The following is a 22567-nucleotide window of genomic DNA, read 5'->3' on the forward strand; positions in this document are numbered from 1 at the left end:
TCTGTACCGTATTCCCCCCCCGACCCAACTGATTTTTGAATTCTGAATTTATTGAATATATATATTAATATTAATATATTGAATATATATTTAAATTCTTATAACATATATAAAGGTAAAGGGACCCCTGACCATTAGCTCACCCCGTCGTTGCGGGGATTTGAACCGCCGACCTTCTGATCAGCAAGCCCAAGAGGCTCAGCGGTTTAACCCACAGCGCCACCATATAACATACATACTGTTATGTATCAAGATTAGCTGCAGTTCTCACTCAGGTCCACCAGTATGCAACCGAAGGATTGAGAACTGTCGCTCACTGATTGGTCAGTTAGTTGGAAGTTGTTAGTGTTAGAAGTTACTTAGTATATATAAAGCAGCCGGGGAGGCTGCAGTCAGTCTGACTCCAGGAGCTGCTGCAATAAAGAGCTGTGAATCTAACAGAGCTGAGATCTTTGTCCGTCTTTTCCACTATTTAATGCACACATACACACACACATATATATATTACAAACTATTGAATATATTTCGTAATTTTTAAACAGGTAAATGTGAAGGACGGGACGAACTATTGAATACATATTGCTTTTATACATGTATTTGATATCGTTCACGTTTAAAATGACGTAAATCTGAGGGACGGGCTATTGAATATATATATATATGTGTGTGTGTGTGTGTGTGTATAAACTATGTTATATCTTTTACGTTTAAAAATGACGTAAATCTGAGGGACGGGCTATTGAATATATATATTATATATATATACACACACACACATATGTGTCTGTGTATATATGTATGTATATATATATATATATAGTTAATGGAGAGCGGTTCCTGTAACTATATATATATATATATATATATATATATATATATATATATATATAAAACTGATATATCACGTTTAAACAGGTAAATCAGGGATGGAATGAACTATTGAATACATATTTCAATAGTAATATATACACACACATATATACATATATAAGATGCATATATATATATATATATACACGCACATATATATGTATGTGTGTGTATATATATATATATATATATATATATATACTAATATCTTTCACGTTTAAACTGACGTAAATCTGAGGGACGGGCTATTGAATACATATTACAATAGTAACATATACACACACACACACACACACATATATAATACATATATAATACATATATGTGTATGTGTGTGTGTATATATATATATATATATATATATATATATATATATATAAGCTACGTTATATCTTTCACGTTTAAACTGAGGTAAATCTGAGGGACGGGCCCCTTCGCGCCAAACGCCTCCCTCTCTTTTTTTTCCCGCCCTTTCTCCCCCTCCCTCCCCCCCGCACTGCGCATGCGTGCCCGGCCGGCCGGCCTGCCGCCAGAACTAACCCAGAGAGCGCGGGGAGAGAGAGAGAGAACCGCGCCGCCGCCGCCCCCCCCCCGCGCGGTTTGCGCCCCGACGTCACAGACGCGACGTTCCTCCTCCTCCTCCTCCTCCTCCCGCCCTCCCCCTCCCCCGTGCGTGCGTCGGCCTGCGCGCGGCGTCACGGCGGCGTCGGGCGTGTCCCAGGGTGCACCGCGCGCGGCTGCTGGCTCTTGCCCACAGTTGAGCAGCTCGGCCTCCTCCGCCGCCGCCGCCGCCGCCGCCGCCGCCTGGACGGAGGAGCCCCGAGGAGGACGGGCGGCCCGGCCCGGAGACAAGGGGGGGGCGAGGCCGAGGAGGAGGAGGAGGAGGAGCCCGGGCCAGGCCCGGCGGCGGGAGGCGCCCCCCGAGGAACATGCGGCTCCGGCTGCCCCGCGGCGCGGCCGGCGAGTGAGCTGAGGAGGAGGCGGCGGCCCAGCGGCGGGGCGGGAGGAGGAGGGAGGCCGGCGAGCCCAGCAGGAGGAGGAGGAGGAAGAAGAGGAGGAGGAGGCCCGGCAGGAAGCGGGGGGAGGAGGGCGGGGGGGCTCCTCCTCCTCCCGCCGCCGCCGCCAGCGCAGGGCTCGGGGTCGCCGCCTCGACGGGGGGGCAATGACAGCGGCTCCGGGACCCTCCCCGCAGCAGATCAGGGACCGGCTGCTGCAGGCCGTCGACCCCAACAGCAACGTGAGTCTGGGGGGAGAGGGAGAGGGGACTGGGGAGAGGGAAGGGTTAATGGGAGGGAGAGGGTTAATCTAGGGAAGCTTCGGATGTTTAATAGGTGATTGTATTTTAGTGTTTTGTTGGAAGCCGCCCAGGGTGGCTGGGGGGGGGGGCCAGCCAGTTGGGCGGGGTATAAATAATAAATTATTATTAGTAGTAGTAGTAGTAGTATATTATTAATGGGAGGGAGAGACAGGGGAAGGAAGGGTTAATGTGTTTGTGTGGGGGGGTTGTAGCGTTTTTTGCACGTGGGGATGCGAAGGGGGGGGGGGAGAGAAGAAGAAGTCTGGCATATATATATATATACCAGCCCATGATAATAGCTGCTGCCATCCCAGGGAGGGTCTCTCAACTGCCTTTCCTTCCTGGTTTCTGGGCTTGGGCTTTTAAAGGAAGAGTTGGTCCTGAGCAAAAAAAAAACCAAAACCCACCCCACTCATACAGTGATAAGCATGCCCTCCAAATCTGGGGTCTCCCAGCTAATAATAAAGATGATAATCGTGTTCTCCAAACCTGGGGTCTCCAACTAATAATATTGATCTTAATGTCCTCTAAATGTGGGGTCTCCAACTAATAATAGTGATGCTGATAGCGTCCTCCAAATCTGGGGTCTCCCAACTGGTGTTTTGTGCCCCTGGTCACTGCCTGCTGCAAGGTGGGTCGCCGTGCAGGTCTGTGGCGAAAGAGTTGAGAAGTGGGTACCCAGATGCACGCTTTGGTTAAAAGCAGGCCCTGGGTGCAGAGAGGTGGAAGGCCCCTGCTGTAAGCGGGCAAGTTGCAAGAGAGGGAAGGGCTGGGGGTGGGTGGGGAAGGGCTTGTTGGTACTGTGGATCACTTGCTTGGCATGCAGAAGGTCTCCGGAGAAGGCTGGGGAATTATTTCCTGGTCAGCTGCTCTGCTGCCGGTCAGTCTAGAGACACTGCTGAGCTATAGGGGCCCAGCGGTCTGACTCAGGAGGAGGTGAAGGACTGCAGCTCAGAGGGCCTGCCTCGTAGGCAGAATGATTTCCAGGTAGGACCCGGGAGCCCTAGGCTCTGCAGTCAGCGTAGGCAGTGTCGAGTTGGCTAGAGCAATGGCGTGACACAGTGTGAGGCGGCAGCTTCCAGCTTAAATGAGAGCCACGAGGTCAGGAATCTTGCTTTTATTTCTAAGGAAAGGGCCATTGCTCAGTGGCAGGGTATCTCGCGGAAGACCGCCAGTCTCAACCACCGGCATCTCCAGGTGTGGGTTTGGGAGACCTCTGGGTTGGCACCCTGGAGAGCTGCTGCCAGTCTGTGCAGGGAGTGCCAAGCTGGGTGGACAGCCTGGTCTGCATCAGTGCAAGGTGTTGCTCTGGGGCGCTGGGCTCTCCTTCAACGGGTTTCCTGCCGCCTCTGCCAGCTCCTCCTCCCTGGGCTTCTCACCTGCTAACATAATCTCCTCTTTTCTTTCTTCCCATCTCATCCTGCGAAAGTAAAAATCTCCCTTCTGCTGCAGAAGGGTTTGTTGGCCCCTGGGCCTCCTTTTCCCTCTCCACCCACTCAGGTCTGCAAAGAAGGGGAGGCAAGATGACTATCCCCACATGTATCCTCTGGGCTTGACCTTCCGCTTGCAGTTCCCCCCCCCAGCCCATTCCCCTGTTTTATTAGGCCAGCAGGTGCCTCCCCCCATCTCCTTGCCAGTGGGTCCTTTCCCGTGCTTCCGCTTCAGGCCCCAACACATGCCAGTCTGACGCTCTTTCCATGGTACTTGGGAGCAGCAGTACCCCAAGCCCTGGTGGCTTAGACCCTGGCTGTAGTTCCTCCTTGCCATGTAATGCTGTACCCCCTTTCCCACACGTTCCCCGCCGCCTGTCTGTGGCGGCACTTCTTCCATGCCCTGCGTTTACGGCGTTCACTTTGTGGAGTCTTGCTATCGGGGCTTGTATAGGAGGCCCTGTTTTCTGTAGGGTCGGGTAGACATGTCTCCTAATAGTATGGGGGGGCATTGCGCTCGCCTGCTGGTCTCCACATCACCACTCCTTGCGCCTTGATGGCTGCTGATCATTTGGAATGGGCACCACACTGGCTGCACTTGGCACAGAGGGGCTTAACCCTGCCACTCCTTCGGGCTTGCGTTTTTCTGAATGGCTGCACCTCTTGTGCGTTTCCCCCCCCCCTCGCCCTGCAGACTTCCCCCTTCACGATTTCTGTGCCTGCTGCCTGTGCTTTAACCGCCCAATTCTCCTCAGATCTTTCGCATGGGGTGAAATCGTGCAAGATGCCCGGGGACACAGGAGGATGCATCGTGCGAAGCTAGGCCCTTGGTCTCTCTGTCTGTCTGTCTTTCTCTCTCTATTGTGCCTTCTGACTGGCAGTGGTCCTCCAGGGTTTTGGCCTGGGAGGGGGGATCTTTGCACCATCCCAGCGCTGGAGTTGTTCCTTCAGGGGCCTGACCCGAGCCCTCCTGCATGCAAAGCCCCTTTTGGTGTGTTTTTGTGTGGTGATGCCTAAAAGAGCCCTGAGCGAAAGGGGGAAAGTTTTTCTCCAGGTGAACCTTCCTGGGGAGGCACCTTGGAAGAGAAGGCCCTTCCTCTTCGGTGACCTTTAAGGAGGCTAAGGGCTGCAGAGGCCAGTTTTCCCCCGGTCGGGGAATGGCAGGAAGAGATGTTGGCTTTTAGGGTCTCCTGGCAGAGTATCTTCAGGGCTGATTTCTGCTGTTCTCGCTGTGACTTTATGATGTGTGGGGTGTCACTGGGAGCCTCTTAAGGACACCGACCCCGGCCAGTGAACGCCACTGGTGATTGAGGCACAAGTCCAGAAGCAAGGGGTGGTTGACATTCGGCTTCTGACTCGCTGGATGGCTGGACTAGCCTCTCAGCAACGGAGGGAGTTGGGGCAGCCTTCAAAGTTAGCCAGATCCATTCATTTCAGTGGGTCTACGCTGAGCTCCCCTAGCGTCACACAGCGCAGGGTGCATGGTGTTTGGCGCACTCTCCCGCCCAAAGCCTCACGTTTAACTGTTCTCTTTCTCTTCCAGATTCGTAACATGGTGGCAGTACTGGAAGTGATCTCCAGCCTGGAGAGGTACCCCATCACCAAAGAGGCGCTCGAGGTGGGTCGGCATTCACCTCCTGATGGAAATAGCAAAAGCTGCACGGCACTCATTTTTATTTCTTAAAATTTGTTCTCCGTTGATAGTAAAAACGAAAAAGAAACCGCCGAAGCGGTGTACAAAAGATAAAAGGGTGAAACAGAGAACAAAATGCGCAACCGTGCTTTAAAACGCGTAAAAGTTAAAGCGCAGAAATAGATTCAAATCATCTCAGCTTTCTAAGCATCTGAGCAGGCTTGTCTAAAGAGGACCGTCTTTAGCAAGCGCTGGAAAGAGTACGGCGAAGGCGCCTGCTTGATCTCAATAGGCAGGGAGTTCCAAAGGATCCACACTGCCTCTCCGAAAAACTGGGTTCTTTCGGATGCAGAACAGGCACCTGCAGCCGTGCCAATTCTGCCTATCAAAGCGTTTGAGTGGGACCACCTGTTGGGTAAGGTGATCGCACAGCTAAACTGGTCCCAAATTGTTAAAGGGCTCTAAATGCTAATAGCAGCGCCTTGAACTTGGCCCGGTTGCAAACGGGCAACCAGAGCAGATGTCTGAGCACAGGAGTTATGCGCTGACAAGGCCTCGCTCACGTTCAGCAATCGTGCTGCAGCATCCTGCACCAGCTGCAGCTTCTGGGTCAAGTGCAAGGGAAAACCCCTCAGAGAGCACATCATAATTAACCCAGCCTTGAAGTGACCTTGGGTAAGCACAATGTTTATGGTCTGCAGGAGTTCCCGCCTGGCCTTGCTAGCAAACCCCAAAATTGTAGTTGCCAGGACCTTTGCTGGTTTGGCTTCTGTCTGAAGGGTTGGCTGGTGCATGGCCTGCTTTCTCCCCCCCCCCCCCAAAAAAAACCACACTGACATGTTGACCATTTTGCAGCTTTAAGCAAGTATGATGGGTCGCCGTATCCCGTGACGGCGGACTTGTACGGGCTGTGCCTTCTCGGCTGCCCTGGTCACGCGTTTCCTGGGTTTCCAAGCATCCTCACACAGCTCTGCAGTTGTGTGGCACCCCGTTCCCCAGACCTGGGGGAGGTGAACAGCTGACTCAGCCTTGTGGGACTCCCTGGGAGGGTTGGCCGCTTGTCCGAACACGTTGCAGCCCACCTGCCTCCTCCAAACGGGGGAATTCCGTGGAAGCGTCCCCAGTGCTCCCTGTGCCAGTGTCGGCCGGAGATACGGAGACTGATTTTCACAGCTTCCTCGCGTTGCTGCAATCCTTAGCCGCTCTGGTTGTTTCTGCAAATGCCAGATGGCTCGCAATTCTCTTTCCAAGCCTCGCGGGCTTGCGATTGTCTCAGTCTTGAGAGGCCTGTTCTGTGTAGGGAGCTGAGGAGACATGCAAACTGGCAGGAGGGTTTTCTGGAGAACTTACCCACTGCCCTGATTTGGTGGGTTTGATTTAGTTGGCTGAAATATTTAGCAGGACAAAGCTGAGAGTTTGCCTTGTTCGTTTTATGAGCTCAGTCCCCAGACTGCCCAAACGAACTGAAATGTTTGTTTCAGCAAAAAGACACTTGGTGTGTTGATACTGCAGTCAAACTGAAAGCTTTGTTTCTATTATTATTATTATTATTTAGTACAGTCGTACCTTGGTTTGTGAACACCGCAAACTCGGAAGTGAGTGTTCTGGTTTGCGACCATTCTTTGGAACCCAGACGTCAGACGCAGCTTCCGATTGGCTGCAGGAGCTTCCTCTTGCGGCCAATCGGAAGCTGCGCCTTGGTTTCGAAACGTTTTGGAAGCCGAGCGAACTTCCGGAACGGTTTCCGTTCGACTTCCGAGGTACGACTGTATTAACGGTGTGTTTTAAGACACCACAGCGGCAGGTCTTTCCTTTACACTGCGTAGATTTTGAAAAGTGGCAGTGCTGAAAGCTTTTAATTCTAGCATGGCTATATAATCTGTGGGAAGAGGTGGCAGCAACTTGGATCCTGACTTATGATTGCTTCCAGTTGTCCGATTCTCTTTGCCATTCATTAGGTTATAGAGTAATTTTCTCAACTGAGGAGCTCCTTAGAATTGTGGTGGGGGAGGAATCCACAGGGAAAATAAGGCAGCAGCTAATTTCTGGCAAAATCTCCACCGCACCAATGTGCATATCAACACACTTGTGCAACCATTGACCCTTCTTGGTAGTGCGCCTCCCCGCTCATAGAGCAGTGGTTTTCAACCAGGGTGCTGTGGCAGCCTGGGGTGCCTCGAATTATGGTCAGGGGTGCCATGGGCAACCCTGGCCTCTGTCCCTCTTTCCCTTGCTCCTCGGATGCCCTCTCTGCCTTGAGGAGAGGAGGCAGAGGGAACACTCCCCAAGGGAGGGTGTTCGGAAAAGGGTGAGGCTGCCAGCTCTGCAGGCAAGGGGTGACATAACTGGGCTACTGAGCCCCACAAGGGTGCCGCAGAAAGAATGTAGTTGCTCAAGAGCCATGGACTCAAAAAGGTTGAAAACCTCTGTCATAGGGTGCTGTGTGTCCACATGTGTCACAGGTAGCCACCCACTCAGACCCCAAATTCCTCTTATTGGAGGGAGACCTTCCTGGGACAGGAGAAGCTGCCTCCTGCTGCTTTTGACAGGTGCATGGGAGCCTTTGCCAGCCCGGCACCTGCCTTGTGTTTTGGAAAACAACTCCCATCAGCCCCGGTTCCATTTGGCCACACCGGCTGGGGGCGATGGGACCTGTAGTCCGAAACATCTGGCCGCTGAAGGTGGGGTGATGCGGTATGCAGATAGCTTGCAAAGTAACATTCCCTCCCCACTTTTCTCTCTTGTTCCTTTCCCCCCAAAAACTCCACAGGAGACGCGGCTGGGGAAACTCATCAACGACGTGAGGAAGAAAACCGAGAATGTGGAACTGGCCAAGCGGGCTAAGAAGCTGCTGCGGAACTGGCAGAAGCTGATTGAGCCGGGGGCGCCCAGCGAGGGGGCCGCCAGGGGGCCGTCCAACCCGCCGGGGTCTGCCAACGGCGGCGGGGCTCACAACTGCCGGGTGGAGACTCCTCCGGCGGGGGTCGGGCCGAAGCCCGCGCAAGATGCGAAGGTCCGGAACGACGTCCAGAAGCTGCACTCCCCGAAGCAGTTGGCGGAGAAGCCGGCGGCCCGGAAGAGGCGGGGGGAGCCGCGCGATGGCCTGGCGGGGGCGCCTCTCTTGCCTCTGCCGAAGGCCTCCAAGGCCTGCTTCGAAGTGTTACAGAACTCCTCGCCGCCCCCGACGAATGGGATCGGGGGCAGCAGCCCGGACAGCTTCCCCAGCCCGCCGGACGCCGGCCTGCCCGCCGAGCTGGTCGAGGGCGACAAGCTCAGCAAGATCCCCATCAACGCGGTGCGCCCCCACACCAGCTCCCCGGGTCTCTTCAAGCCCTCTGCTTCGTCCCTGCTGAAGGTGGCGCTGCTGGTCCAGCAGGAGAAGGAGGAGGCGCCCGCAGCCGGCCAGCCCAAGAGCCCCCGCTGCTCCTCTTTCAGCCCCAGGCACGTTCGGGCGGAAACGTTTTCCCGGCAGCACACCACCTACTCACCCAAGGGCTCGCCGCCTGCCCCTTCCCCGACGAGGCCACCACCCGCCCCGGACGCTCCCACCGGGGCTCCCTTGTCGCCCCCTGCCCTCGTGCAGCCGGCGCTGGAGAAGCGGCTGGAGGCCCATCCGCAGACGGGGCTGGAGACGCCCCTGCACGGCATCCAGGAGGCGCCGGCAGGCCGGCTGACGGCGGGGCCCCCTCTGAGCAGCGGGGCGGGCCCCCTCCTGGCGGAGCCCTTGCTGGCAGGCTTCTCGCCGGACGCGTGCCGGGCGGACAGCGACGGCGCCGCCTCGGGGTCGGACAGCAAGAAGAAGAAGAAGTACCGGCCCAAGGACTACGTGGTCAACTTGGACGGTCAGGCGCTGGAAGGGGGGGTCAAGCCGGTGCGGTTAAAAAAGGAGCGGCGGCTGACCTTTGACCCCATGACGGGCGAGATCAAGCCCCTGGCGCAGAGGGACTCCTTGCCCTCGGCGGCCCACCCGCCCGCTCTCCCCGAGCAGCAGCACAGGACAGGCGCAGGGGAAGCCGCCGAGCCCAAGCCCCCCCTGCAGAGCCCCTTTGAGCAGACCAACTGGAAGGAGCTGTCCCGGAACGAGATTATCCAGTCCTATTTGAACCGGCAGAGCAGCTTGCTGTCCTCTTCCGGGGTACAGACTCCGGGCGCTCACTACTTCATGTCCGAGTACCTGAAGCAGGAGGAGAGCACCCGCCGGGACGCCCGCAAGACCCACGTCCTGGCGTCCCACAGCAAGCCCACGGACTTGCCCGGGGTGACCCGGGAGGTGACGCGGGGCGACCTCGACAGGATTTGCGGCCACCACTGGCCGGGCGTGAATGGTTGCTACGACACACAGGGTAACTGGTATGATTGGACGCAGGGAATATCCCTCGACCCGCACGGGGACGACGGGCGCCTCAACGTCCTGCCTTACGTCTGCCTGGACTGAGCGCTGGGATGCTTCTAACGCAAGGGGCAGTTCGGTGCGAGCAGGCGGGGGCGGCGGCAACGGCTGCCCACCCCTCCGCCCCCCGTTGTGCTGAAAAAAAGGCTCATCCAGCAGAGAGAAAGAGAGAGGGAGGGAGGGTGAGAGAGAGAGAGAGAGAGAGAGCTGGACCCCGGCAGTTCCTTCTCCCCTAAGTTTCTTTCTAATTATTCTTTTCTTTTTTTGTGAAGTGCTGCTACCAGTCTACTAACAAAATTGCAAAGCGGGAGGAGGCGCAGAACAGAGGTTTGATTTAAACGGAGGCGACGGAAAGAGTTGCAAACTCTTAGCCAGCCAGCTCTGAAAAAAACACAAAAAAGAAAAAAAAAGTGTTAGGGTTTTTATTTTATTTTATTTTTCGTTTCGAAAGGTGAAAATTATTTCCAGGGATTGGCGGGTGCCGAAATCCGAGGGCAGGCAGGAGGCAGGGAGAGGAATGGCAGGAAGCAGGAGGTTTTAACCAAGAGTAGCCGTAGCCTATTTATTTTTGTCCCCGATTTTGTTTTCGTTTGTTTTTTCTTGGAAAGGGAGTAAGGATGATTAATAACAACAGTGAGATGGTTTGAGATGAAACTGTGCAAAAATCCTGTGGTCAGTAGTTCTTCCCGGCGTCACATCTGTCTCCAGAAAAAGGCGTGTGGTTTGCGGTGAGGGGTGCCAGTCTGCCAGGGTGGGCAGGAGGTAGTGCCCACCTTCAGGTCGGCATTCCACAAATACCCCTTCCTTCCTTCCTTCCTTCCTCCTTCCTTTCTTGGTGGGGTCTAATCAGATCTTTGGCTTCAGCCTAAGAAATGCTGCACCGCTACCCTTCGCCAGCCTGAGTGTGTCTTCCCGGAATTCTTTCTGCACATTTTTAGGGAGAGGCAAGGGGGGGGACCCTCTCTCCTCCGCTGCCCCCCACGTTAAAAAAAGGCAAAATCCAAACCGTACAGAGGGTGCTACGTTTGTCCTGTGAAAGGAGGGGAGAGAGAGAGAGAGATTGGGGAAGCCTGTTCTGCAATGCTGGAAAATACACTTGTTACCATTCCTTTTTAGATAATTTGTTTGCCTTACGGAGATCCATCACAAAAAAATTTTAAAAAAAGAGAGGGAGAAGAAGAAAAAGAAGAAGCGCGACTTGCAAAAGCGAAACAGAGCCTTAGTGAATGTACAGTAACTATCCTAGACTTCTGCGTTCCTGGGACGCAGAAGGGAGCAACTTTGCTATTGGTCCTTTAAGTGGACACGTTGTGATATACATGTGGAAATAAAACAAAAATTTGCACAAAAGCACAGGCTGTCGTTTTTGAAAAAAGGGAAGTTCCCGGAAAGTTGGCCAACTTGAGTGAGGCAGCTTCCTGTAGCCGGAGGACTCGAGTCTCTGGCTGATTCTGGACTACAGTCCCCATCATCCCTGACCGCCAGTCCTGGGAGTTGTAGTATTCCCACAACCCAGGTGCAGCGTGTGCTTGCTCTCTAGCTGTTGCCGGCCTGCTGCTTCCATCAGCCCTGGCTGCTGGGAGTTGTAGTCTAAAGCGCCTGGCGAGGGCAGTACAGAAAGAACAAGGAGATGTGCGTTTCGCCCCCTGATGCTCCTGAGCCTACAGCGTGGTGTCAGTAGGCTACAACTCCCACCCTCTCTTACTGGCTGGGGGTGCTGGGAGTTGTAGTCCAATAACCTCCAGAGAGGGGGACCATGTCAATTACCTACAATCTATAGAACTGGGATGGGTCGGAGCCTTTGGCCCTTCTGATGTTGGTCCAGGAACATCATAATCCCTGACCGCTGGCCCTTCTGGCTGGGAGTCCCAATGGTAACATCCAGAAGCTCACTTCCCTTGCTATTTTTCTGGTTTTAGAAATACAGTGGTACCTTGGAAGTCAGACGGAATCCGTTCCGGAAGTCCGTTCGACTTCCGAAAACGTTTGGGAACCAAGGCGCGGCTTCTGATTGCCTGCAGGAAGTCAGAAGCCGCAGAAGCCGTGCTGGGCGTTCCAAAGAACGTTCGAAAACCAGAACAATCACTTCCGGTTTTCGATCGCCCGGGAGCCGAAACATTTGACTCCCAAGGCCTTTGAAAACCAAGGTACGACTCTGTCTCCTTTGAGCAAGTTTGTGAAGACGGGACGTGTGCAAATTTGTTTTTGGACTTCAGTGCCATAGGAACTGATTTTTTTTATTAAAAATTTTCTTTTAGTCAAAAGGGGTTTGCGATTAACAAGGCGGCTGGTTTCCAAGTAAGTGATTTATTTATTTTTAATGCAAGTGCACCTCACCACCTCCGAGCCTTGTTTGGGACCAGTTTCTGTGCACAAATCCAGCAACTGAAGCTTCACCCCCCCCCCCATTTTTACCTCCTCGGCATATTAAGTTTTTCCTCTGTTGAACTTCTGCACATTCTCAGTTGTTAAAACCGCTGCACCAGGGCAAGGAAAGCAAAGAGAGGAGAGCCCCCGCCCCTCTTTTTCACCACTGGGGGGGGCTTCTACCCTGCATTGTGGTGGTACCCAGTTCAGGGAGCAGAATCAAGAAGTGCCAGTGGCTATATTTTTGCCCCTTGTGGTCTCTCGCTAATTTTAATTGAACACTGCATGCCTTGAATCCATTTTTTTGGGGGGGGGGTCTTTGCACTGCAATGAAGAATGCGCCTGGTTCAAAAAACAGCTGGAGACCCAAGTTTGGGAAACACAGTGGAAGGTCCCAGGGCTTACGTAGTGAACCACCCTGAGACCTGCAGATATAGTACTGTATACACATAATATAATAATAATAAGAATACTTGTCTAAGGAGACAGGACAAATAAAGATAAATGTAGGTTGTATATATCAAAATATTGAAAATGCCTAAATAATAATAATACTCGCCCAGGGAAATGGGACGAATCCAGATAAATGTAAGTCGTATATCTTCTTTGGCAATCACTCGTAGCCAAGCAAGATTGTCTCCATACCAGATACGGAGGTCCTGCTCTGAGGGCCTTCTGCCGGTTCCCAGTGAGAAGCGAGGTTACAGGGAACCAGGCAGAGGGCCTTCTCGGTGGTGGCGCCCTCCCGTCAGATGTCGAGGACATAAACAACTACCTGACTTTTAGAAGAAATCGGAAGGCAGCCCTGTTTAGGGAAGTGTTTAATGTTTGATGCTTTGTCGTGTTTTTAATATTCTGTTGGGATATTATTATTATTATTATTATTATTATTATTATTATTATTATATTGAAAATGCATAAATAATACAATAATAATAAATAAATTTATCATTTATTATTATTATTATATTTATTATACCGATAAGAATCCTTGCTCAGGGAGACAGGACTAATAATGATTGATTAAATGTAAGTCATGTATATAAAAATATTGAAAATGCATAAAATAATAGCAGGAAGAGGAACAGCAGCAGGGCATCCCCAGGCCCCGCCCTCTCTTTCCCAGGCCCCGCCCCTTTGTGGGCGCGGCCTCTGACGCAACAACCTCCCTCCCTCAGTCCCCGCTCCCTTGTGGGCGTGGCCACCCGCATCTTCCAGCCGCTTGTCCCCGCTCGGCTCCCGTAGCCACGTCCGCTTCCGTCGCCGGGCGGAAGTGACGCGGCGGAGCGCGCCGGGGAGCGAGCGGCGGCCGAGAGGGGCCGGATCCGGCTCGGGATGGCGTCGTCCTCGTCGCCGCTGCTGCCTCCGCCGGCCCTGCTGGCCCCTTCCCCGCCGCCCCTCCCTCCCGGCGCGTCCCCGCCGCCCCCGGGCGCGCCCCCGCCGCCCCGCCCCCGAGGAGGAGGAGGAGGCGCGCCCCCGCCGCCGGGGGTCTTCCGCGTGCCCGCGCTGTGCCTGGCCTGGTACGCGCTGAGCGCCGGCGGCAACGTGGTGAACAAGGTGCTGCTGGGCGCCTTCCCGCGGCCCGTCACCGTCTCGCTCTGCCACGTGCTGGGCCTGGTGGCGCTGCTGCCCCCCCTGCTGCGCGCCTGGCGCGTGCCCGCCGCCAGCCCCGCCCAGCTGCCCCCGCGCGCGTACCCGAGACTCATCCTCCCGCTCGCCTTCGGGAAGTACCTGGCCTCCGTCTCCGCCCACGTCTCCCTCTGGAGGGTGCCCGTCTCCTACGCCCACACCGGTACGGCGGCGGCGGGGGGGCTCCGGGGCATGGGCAGAGGGCCTGGGGAGGGAGGGAGAAGTCGGTCTTGGGATTGCAGAATTGGGAGGGCGCCCCCACGATCATCTAGTCCAGGCCTACAAGGGGGCAGGTCTTCTGCACCATGCTGCTCCTGGGAATGTGCAGAGTGCCTGGGGAGGGAGGGAGGGAGGGAGGGAGGAAGGAAGAAGTTGCTCTTAGAATGGCAGCATTGGGGGGGCACCCCCACGATCATCTAGTCCAGGCCTACAAGGGGGCAGGACCTCTGCGTCCTGCTGCTCCTGGGAATGTGCAGAGTGCCTGGGGAGGGAGGGAGGGAGGAAGGAAGGAAGAAGTTGCTCTTAGAATGGCAGAATTGAGAGGGCACCCCCACGATCATCTAGTCCAGGCCTACAAGGGGGCAGGTCTTCTGCACCATGCTGCTCCTGGGAGTGTGCAGAGTGCCTGGGGAGGGAGGGAGGAAGGAAGAAGTTGCTCTTAGAATGGCAGAATTGGGAGGGCACCCCCACGGTCATCTAGTCCAGCCCTACAAAGGGGGCTGGCCCTCCACGTCCTGCTGCTCCTGGGAATGTGCTGAACTCTCCTAGAAAGAAAGAAAGAAAAGTTGACCCTAGAATGGCAGATCTGGGGCTTTCAACGCCACCAGCCCATGACGGGGCCTTCTTGGTGCCAGCCCCCTCCCTGCTAATGTTAGGTGTAACTGGAAAGCGGCTGGAAGAAACGGAAATATATTGCTTACAGCCGCATTGAAATAATTGGTTTTGAGGGTGTTTCGTGTTTAATTTCTTTTTGGGGGGAAAGAAAAAGCATTGTCCTGTTAACCACAGTAATAAATAGTGGGTCAAATCTAGCATTTGTCAAGCTCTTGAGTATTTTATTTATTAAACCTATTGGACGTGACCACATCATGCCCATTCATCTCACTGTGTTTGCTCTGCGTAAATCTCTTAGATGTAAGGTGCTGAAATATTGGGTGGCTGCTGCCCGCTTTGGTTTTGGGGTCCCTTGTGAGAGTGAAGACTCATGCTGTGCGGTCATTCTCCCTCGTGTTTCCCATGGGCTTCTGTCCTCCTCTGAGGCTGAGCAGGTGCTCTGCATGCAGAAGTCTCAGCTTCAGCCCTAGCCCCCACCTCCAGCTGGGGCTGGCAGAGATTCCTGCCTGAGAACCTGCCCAGCCATTGCTGCCAGTCGGTGTAGACAGTCCTGGGCTCGATGGAGCTACAGCTGCCTGCATTCCTCCTTCCCAGCCCTCTCTTCCGGCTTCCACTCCGCCTCTCTAACCTCCTCCTCCTTTCAGTCAAAGCCACGATGCCAATCTGGGTGGTGCTGCTGTCAAGAATCATCATGAAGGAGAAGCAGACAACCAAGGTAAGAGGGAGGAGGAGGAGGAGGAGGAACAGTGGGCGAGACGTCGCCCTTCTTTCTGCACACAAACTCCCTGGCCCTGAATGGGCTCACTGTGCCCCCGAAGGACCAGGTGCGCAGCCTGGGGGTCATTTAAGACTCACGGCTGTCCATGGAGGCGCAGGTCAATTCTGCGTCCAGGCCAGTTGTCTAACCAGCAAGCTGAGACCCTGCCAGCCTGCTCACTGTCTTGCCAGAGTGGTTCGTATTCTGGTTATCTACCACTTGGAACTGCTGCAATGTGCTCTCGGGGGGGGGGGGGCTCCCTTTGAAGGTGACTTGGAAACTACCAACTAATCTAGAAGGCACCTCCCAGATTGGTGACTGGGTGCGGCCGCTGGGACCATATTACCCCAGTCCTGAAAAATCGACATTGGCTCCCGGGACGTTTCCGAGCACAATTCATAGGATTGTTGCTGACCGTTAAAGGTCTGAACGGCCCAGTATACCTGAAGGAGCATCTCCACCCCGGACACCGGGGTCCATCTCCCAAGGGTCTTCTGGCGGTTCCCTCCGTGCGAGAAGTGAGGTTACAGGGGAGCAGGCGGAGGGCCTTCTCGGTGGTGGCGCCCGCCCTGTGGAACGTCTTCCCGTCCGATGTCGAGGAGATAAAGAACCACACAACTTTTAGAAAGCATCTGAAGGCAGCCCTGTATGGGCAAGTTTTTAATTTTTGATGTTTTATCATGTTTTTAATATTTTGTTGGGAGCTTCCCAGAGTGGCTGGGGAAACCGAGTCAGGTGGGCAGGGTACAACAAACAAGTTATTCTTATTATCTTTGGGATGGCGACTTCAAGGCCGTTCTTTTTGATTGTGATCATAATCATAATTTATTATTTGTACCCCACCCGACTGGCTGGGTTTCCCCAGCCACTCTGGGCAGCTTCCAACAAAGATTAAAAATACATTAAAATGTCACACATTAAAAACTTCCCCCTCCTTCCTCCCCCCCAGGTGTACTTATCCCTCATCCCCATCATCGGGGGCGTCCTGTTGGCCACGGTCACGGAGCTGTCCTTCGACACGTGGGGGCTCATCAGTGCCCTGGCCGCCACACTCTGCTTCTCTCTCCAGAACATTTTCTCCAAAAAGGTACCGTCCACGTTGCCTCTCGCGTTCTGCTCGGCAGATACAACTGTGCCACCGGCCTCAGGGACAGAAACCGGAAGGGGTGCCTTGGGCCTGGGAATCTTTTGCCAGCCCAAAATCAGCCCCTACCCATTCTGGCTGAATCGCACTGGCGCTTGGGGTGCAGAAGAACCAGTGGTGCCCTGGTGGTGGTGGTAATTTGTGGAAGATAATTTTTGAGCATGTAAGATCCAAGATGCCCCTAATACAGTGGAACTTCGGTTTCTGAGCGTCTCGGGAGCCAAATGATTTGGAACCCAGGCGCCGAAAACCCAGACGTAGTTGCTTCCGTTTTCGAACTTTCCTCAGAAGTAGAATTGCTTCCGAGGCGTGTTTTTTTTTCTCCATTGAAATTGCCGCCTGCCCGTTGTGCCCCGGTTGTCGAACGTTTATCAGAAATCGAATGGTCTTCTGGAACAGATTACGTTGGACGCCTGACTCCGTTATTCCTTGGAGAAATGCCCTTGGACCTTTTGGGGGGAATGATCTGTTAGAACTCATTCGTTACAAGCCATCTCCCACAACCGCCCCACCCTCCTTTTCCCAGGGAAAGCGAGCGAGGCAGCGCTCTGTGTGGGGCACAGAGACCGGCCTCTTTTTCCCTGTGGGTGCTGAGCAGGAGGGGGAAGCAAGTCGAAAGCGCCCGTCCCTGATCTCTTTCTCCATCCTTGCAGGTGCTGAGGGACTCCCGGATCCACCACCTGCGTTTGCTGAACATTCTGGGCTGCCACGCAGTCTTCTTCATGATCCCCACCTGGGTCTTGGTCGATCTCTCTGCCTTCCTGGTCGAGAACGACTTGGTGAGTTCCCGGGGTGGGGAGCTCCGTGGGGCTCCCTTTGAAGGTGACCCAGAAACTACAACTAATCCAGAATGTGGCAGCTGGACTGGTGACTGGGAGTGGCCACCAAGACCATATAACACCAGTCCTGAGAGACCTACATTGGCTCCCAGGACGTCTCCAAGCACAATTCAAAGGGTTGGTGGTGACCTTGAAAGCCCTAAATGGCCCAGTAGACCTGAAGGAGCGTCTCCACCCCAGACACCGGGGTCCATCTCCCAAGGGCCTTCTGGCGGTTCCTTCCCTGCGAAAAGTGAGGGTGCAGGGAACCAGGCAGAGGGCCTTCTCGGTAGTGGCGCCTGCCCATCAGATGTCAAGGAAATAAACAACTACCTGACTTTTAGGAGACTTTTGAAGGCAGCCTTGTTTAGGAAAGTTTTTAATGCCTGATGTTCTATTGTGCTTTTAATATTCTGTTGGAAGCCGCTCAGAGTGGCTGGGGAAGCCCAGCCAGATAGACAGGGTATAAGTACAGTAGTACCTTGTTTTCTGACCGGGATCCATTCCGGAGCCCCAGTCGTTGGCCAAAAAGGACACTGGACAAAGCTCTGCGCATGCGCGAGCGGCGAACCCGGAAGTAACCTGTTCCGGTACTTCTGGATGTGCTGCAGACGTCTGACGGAATGGGCACTTGACGGGGTGGAGGTACCACTGTAATAAATCATTACTATTTTTTTTTTTCTGCCGGAGTCTCGACAGCCTCCGGGAGTGACCGAGGGGCTGGCGGGGAAACTCCCGCTGTCCCTTGAACCCTGCCTCCCTTGCAGAGCTCGATGGCCCATTGGCCGTGGACCCTGCTGCTGCTCACCATCAGCGGCTTCTGCAACTTCGCCCAGAACGTCATCGCCTTCAGCATCCTCAACCTCATCAGCCCCCTGAGCTACTCGGTCGCCAACGCCACCAAGAGGATCACAGTCATCAGCGTCTCTCTGCTCATGCTCAGAAACCCCGTGACCTCGACCAACGTCCTGGGAATGATGACCGCCATCCTGGGAGTCTTCTTGTACAACAAGGTGGGCGCCTCTTTTTGTGGGTGGGGAAGGCAGCACTCCCTGCCCGCAATTCCCCAGTATACTGTCTCTGACAGCGGAGGGAAGGAGAGCGTTGCCTTCGTAGCCGATTGCCGTCTGTGACCTTCACTGTCCTTCGCGTTTTTGTGTTTGCCGCTCTCTTTTTTAATATATAGAATACGTATTAATATAGAGGATTGGGCTGGACGACCTTTGGGGGAAACCTCCCGGTTCTCCGAAAGGGAGCCTGACGTGAAGCGCTTTTCTCCCCGCAGACCAAATACGATGCCAACCAGGAGAGGAAGAAGCAGCTGCTGCCCATCACGACGGGAGACCTCCCCGGCGGCCTGGAGCGCCACAGGAGCCCCCCGGAGAAGGCCCAGAACGGACTTTCCTCCTTCCTGCACCACCACGGCGGGGACTTCCAGTACGGCAACCGGGGAGGGGGAGGCAGCGGCGTCCTGGCCGACCACTTCCAGTACAGCCGGCAGAACTACCCCGCGATGTACAGCTCCAGCCGCTACGACATCTAGCGAGAGGCTCGGTCCCGGCCGGCAGAACCTGGGACTCTCCGAGGACGGAGAAGGGTCCTCAAGCACTTGGGAGTGTATGTTTGTGGGCCGGGACTCCCTGTGAGCAGGAGGAGAGGAGGACCGTGTGTGCACTTGGAACAGGAGGAGGGGGAGGGCAGCTGCATGCTGATCAACTTTCTGCCCAGGGACACAGGTGCGGATTGCGGCTGAGCCCCCCAAGCCCAACGTGGGCCTCTGCGCTTGCCCCTGTACCCACTGGGGGCAACAGAAAGATGGCCAGTATTCTATTTTTCCTTTTCCCCTGTATGGATTTTTGTTTTGTTTTCATTTGGGTTGCACTCTAACTTTTTTATTGTTTCGGTTGCTTTGTCTGGCAGCCGCGCCGGCCTTTGCCAACCTGGTGCCCTCGGGGCGCTTCGGGCACCCGTCAGCACCCGCAGAGCCCCCTGCGAGGCTCCGGGTCGGCTGATGCCGAGCTCTGCTGCTGTTTTCAAAGTGCAATTTGCAAGAAGCGTCTTCCTCTCCTCCCTGCGGAGGAGCAGGCCGCTTCTTGTATCCCGCAGCCGTTGCGAGGTTTTTTTTGTGTGTGTGTGTGTGTGTGTGTGTGTGTGTGTGTGTGTGTGTGCAGTCGAGTTTGTAGCCGCCTTCTGCTCCGGCTTGCGACCGTCGCAAAGAGATACGGAGAGAGAGCGGCCATCTGTTTTAAAACAATAATCATGTTCCGCCGAGCGACGTGTGACAAATTTAGAGATGCGCTTCTTAAACGTTCCCTCTCCCTGCTCACGCCCTGATCCTGTTTTTCAAATCATGAGGTCTAGGAACCCTTTGATGACGTCCCCGCCTGCAGCAAAACTGCTCATTTAGGAAAGGGCTCCTCTTTGGGGTTGCAAAACTACATTTCACCCCTTAAAAATGAATGGATTTGCCGGGCCCGTTAACTCCGAGTAGGGCTGGCCGTGTGTCTGCGAAGTAGCACTGGGCAACAGGGAAGAGCCAGTTTGGTTCCTTCCTCCCCGGCCTTCCAAAGGGGATCCACTGCGGGTGGGGCCGTTAAGACGTCCAAGCCAGTAACCCCTTTTTTAATAAATTTGTGCGTAATTCTCTGCACGGTTTCATCCCATTCGCACCTTCGCTGTCCGACACAGACCCCCTCCTCTGCCTTCTCCTGCGTCCTGGAGCTGTTTCTCCCATCGGGGCTTTGTCTGAAATGAGTAGGTCTCTTCGTCTGAGTTTTGTAATCATGTTTCTGCCTCGGCCAAAGGGAAAGAGAAGGGGGGAAGCTTTGGAGACCCCGGGACAGGAGGTCTCAAGAGGCCAGCCCTCTTCTTCGGCCTTGGATACAAGCAGGGAAATAGTTTCACGCCTGCCCTCTCTGTTTTGCTTTCTACTTTCTAATACGTACACACCCCAAAAATAAAGAGTCTCATTTCGACAAGCAGCCTGGAGAGGAGAGGGAGCAAGCCATAGGTGGGGAGTAGCTGCTCTTCGAGGCAGCAGGGGGTTCCGATGTGGGCAAATTTTGTGCCTTTCCCCACAGATAACAGCCTCTTGCTCCATCTGGCGGGTTTCTTGCCCTCTCTCTCGGCGATGGCGAGATCCCTTCTTGGGAGAGCAGGACACCAGACATGGCGCCTAGCTTTTCCCATTCAGAGCTCGCTTCTCCCCAAGGCGAGCAACGCTTCAAGAACAGCTTGCCTGTCCAAGTTGCCACCAATGTCTCCACTAGCCCCAGATCCAGCTGTCAAAGCCCGCGTCATTGCCCTGTCCGAAACGGCGGGGTTTTCCCATCCCTGTGGCCGTTCCAGTTCTTTTGCCGCCCCTCGGCCCGTTTGCCAGGGAGCGGCGTGTTTGCGTGTTGAGTGTGTTATATCTATAAGGGGAGGGAAGGCGGAACGCTTGAGTCCTTGTGTATATATATATATATATATTCCGCCTGGATGTTGCCGTTTTATTTGGTTTGGAGCGTGTCGTGAAACCTCTGCCCCTTCTCCGAAGAAGCAAAACCACCGCCTGGGGTGAAGGGTCAGAGAAGAATCGTCGATAATCTGCTTTTCAAAATCTCTGTGTCGACAGAGCATCGTATTTTTATTTTTTTGCGAAATTAACTGAAGTTTGATTCCCCACTCTACTTCCTTTCCCTGCCGACCTGGCTGCGAAATGCAAATACTTCCTTTGCGGCCGGTTGGAGGTGCGACCGGTGGTCCTTTCATGGCCAAAGCCCCCCCCACCCCCCCAGTCTCAGGTGGCCTGGGAGAAAGCGATGGGCGAGATGTAATGGGGTGCGTGTAGGCTGTCAGGTCCAGGACTTGGCCGGGGGTGGGGCGGGTGGGATTCCCTCTTGTCTAAAATCAGCATCTTCAGGAGGGAAATGGCAGAGCAGTTTATTAGTTGCCTCTGCCCCCGAAATGTATACTCCAATCCGTCTCCTGCCTCTCCAGAGACACCCTGGTGCCTTGCAGCTGTTTTCCGAACAGACTACAACTCCCATCATCCGTAGCTAGCAGGACCAGTGGTCAGGGACGATGGGAGTTGTAGTCCAACCACAGCCGGGGACCGACCCAAGTTTGAGAAACTCCGGACCGGAGCCTCGGTCATTTGTAAATTATGCGGGCAATTTCCAGAGGAAAGTTTCTTAATCGATAGGTGCAGGTGTACATGTTTTTAGCAACAGCGTTCCCTCCTGGCTCTTAAGTACGATGAACTTCTTACAAGTTTGTTTCTTCTGATGTACAGGAACCGTGGTTTGTCTTTTTCTTTTTTAAGCCCCTGCAAACTTAAAAAAGAAAGAAAAGTTCATGGTTTTCTTTTTTAAGCCTGCAAACTTAAAAAAAAAGTTAAAATGGAAAAAAGGGTGTGTTGTAATTATGCTTTTAAAATATCAAAAATGTAAATAAACCCGAATTCTGCAAGAATCAAAACTTTCCCGTGTGGAGTCTTCTTGGCTACGCCTATGGTCCAAACACCTGCATGGGAGACCAGGGCCAGATTTAGGTTTGATGAGGCCCTAAGCTACTGAAGGTAACAAGGCCCTTTCTATGTCCAGCTGTCCTTTATCAACAACAAATCGTCACTCTTTTTTGTGTTGAATATATGCTATATCGTAATTTATGGACCTAACAGGTATCTAAACCCATTTGCACATAACAAAATAGGAGATTACACAACACAAAACACTGTTGCTGCATGTAGGTTTTATTATATGTGTTTTTTATATTTTGGAAATGTACATCCAGTGGGGGTTTTTTCCTTTAAATTTTTTGGGGCCCCAAGAGAATGGGGCCCTAAGCTATAGCTTGTTTAGCTTATACGTAAATCCAACACTGGCATAGAAAGATAGATAGATAGATAGATAGATAGATAGATAGATATAGATAATATTTTGGAAATGTACATCCAGGTTGTTTTTTTCCCCTTTAATTTTTTTGCGTGCCCCCAAGAGAGAGGGGCCCTAAGCTAGAGCTTCTTTGGCTTATACATAAATCTGGCATAGAAAGAAGGAAAGAAAATTATATTTTGGAAATATCCATCCAGGTTGTTTTTTCCCCCTTTAATTTTTTTGGGGGCCCCCAAGAGAGTGGCGCCCTAAGTTATACCTTGTTTAGTTTATACGTAAATCTGGCACTGGCATAAATAGAAAGAAAGAAAGATAGATAATTATATTTTGGAAATGTACATCTACCGTCGGTTGTTTTTTCCCCTTTAATTTTTTGCTTAGCTTATTTATATGTAAATCCGAGACTGGCATAAATAAATAGAAAGATAGATAAGATTATATTTTGGAAATGTACATCCAGGGTTTTTTCCCCCTTTAATTTTTTTTGGGGGGCCCCCAAGAGACGGGCCCTAAACTAGAGC

At 53.4% G+C, this 22567-nt stretch overlaps 2 protein-coding genes across 3 annotated transcripts; both read left to right on the plus strand.

The window, feature by feature from the left end:
• The first annotated feature begins 1578 nt into the window (after positions 1–1578).
• Positions 1579–10970, plus strand: MED26 (mediator complex subunit 26). The gene is made up of 3 exons (XM_083594290.1): positions 1579–2107; positions 5141–5215; positions 8001–10970. The coding sequence occupies exons 1-3, from the start codon at positions 2033–2035 to the stop codon at positions 9663–9665; spliced, it is 1815 nt and encodes a 604-aa protein (XP_083450416.1). The 5' UTR covers positions 1579–2032; the 3' UTR covers positions 9666–10970.
• Positions 10971–13233: 2263 nt separating this feature from the next.
• Positions 13234–21630, plus strand: SLC35E1 (solute carrier family 35 member E1). Of its 2 annotated transcripts, XR_014543347.1 has the most exons (7): positions 13268–13779; positions 15095–15165; positions 16157–16294; positions 17005–17130; positions 17937–18182; positions 18455–19306; positions 19341–21630. XR_014543347.1 is itself a non-coding variant. In XM_083594735.1 (6 exons), exons 1-6 carry the CDS (start codon positions 13323–13325, stop codon positions 18710–18712), a joined length of 1296 nt encoding a protein of 431 aa, XP_083450861.1. In that variant the 5' UTR covers positions 13234–13322; the 3' UTR covers positions 18713–21630. The 2 variants fall into 2 exon arrangements, 1 of the variants encoding a protein (XP_083450861.1); XM_083594735.1 differs by having other exon boundaries at positions 13234–13779; positions 18455–21630.
• The last annotated feature ends 937 nt before the right edge of the window (positions 21631–22567 follow it).

This window comes from Podarcis filfolensis (assembly GCF_964270895.1).
Source record: "Podarcis filfolensis genome assembly, chromosome: 18".
Taxonomy (NCBI): Eukaryota; Metazoa; Chordata; class Lepidosauria; order Squamata; family Lacertidae; genus Podarcis; species Podarcis filfolensis.

Coding starts and splice junctions, on each gene's coding strand:
- MED26 (XM_083594290.1), top strand. CDS start 2,033: ATGACAGCGGCTCCGGGACCCTCCCCGCAGCAGATCAGGGACCGGCTG. Junction 2,108..5,140: donor CCGTCGACCCCAACAGCAAC/GTGAGTCTGGGG, acceptor TTTCTCTTCCAG/ATTCGTAACATGGTGGCAGT. Junction 5,216..8,000: donor TCACCAAAGAGGCGCTCGAG/GTGGGTCGGCAT, acceptor AAAACTCCACAG/GAGACGCGGCTGGGGAAACT.
- SLC35E1 (XM_083594735.1), top strand. CDS start 13,323: ATGGCGTCGTCCTCGTCGCCGCTGCTGCCTCCGCCGGCCCTGCTGGCC. Junction 16,295..17,004: donor AGAACATTTTCTCCAAAAAG/GTACCGTCCACG, acceptor CCATCCTTGCAG/GTGCTGAGGGACTCCCGGAT. Junction 18,183..18,454: donor GAGTCTTCTTGTACAACAAG/GTGGGCGCCTCT, acceptor TTCTCCCCGCAG/ACCAAATACGATGCCAACCA.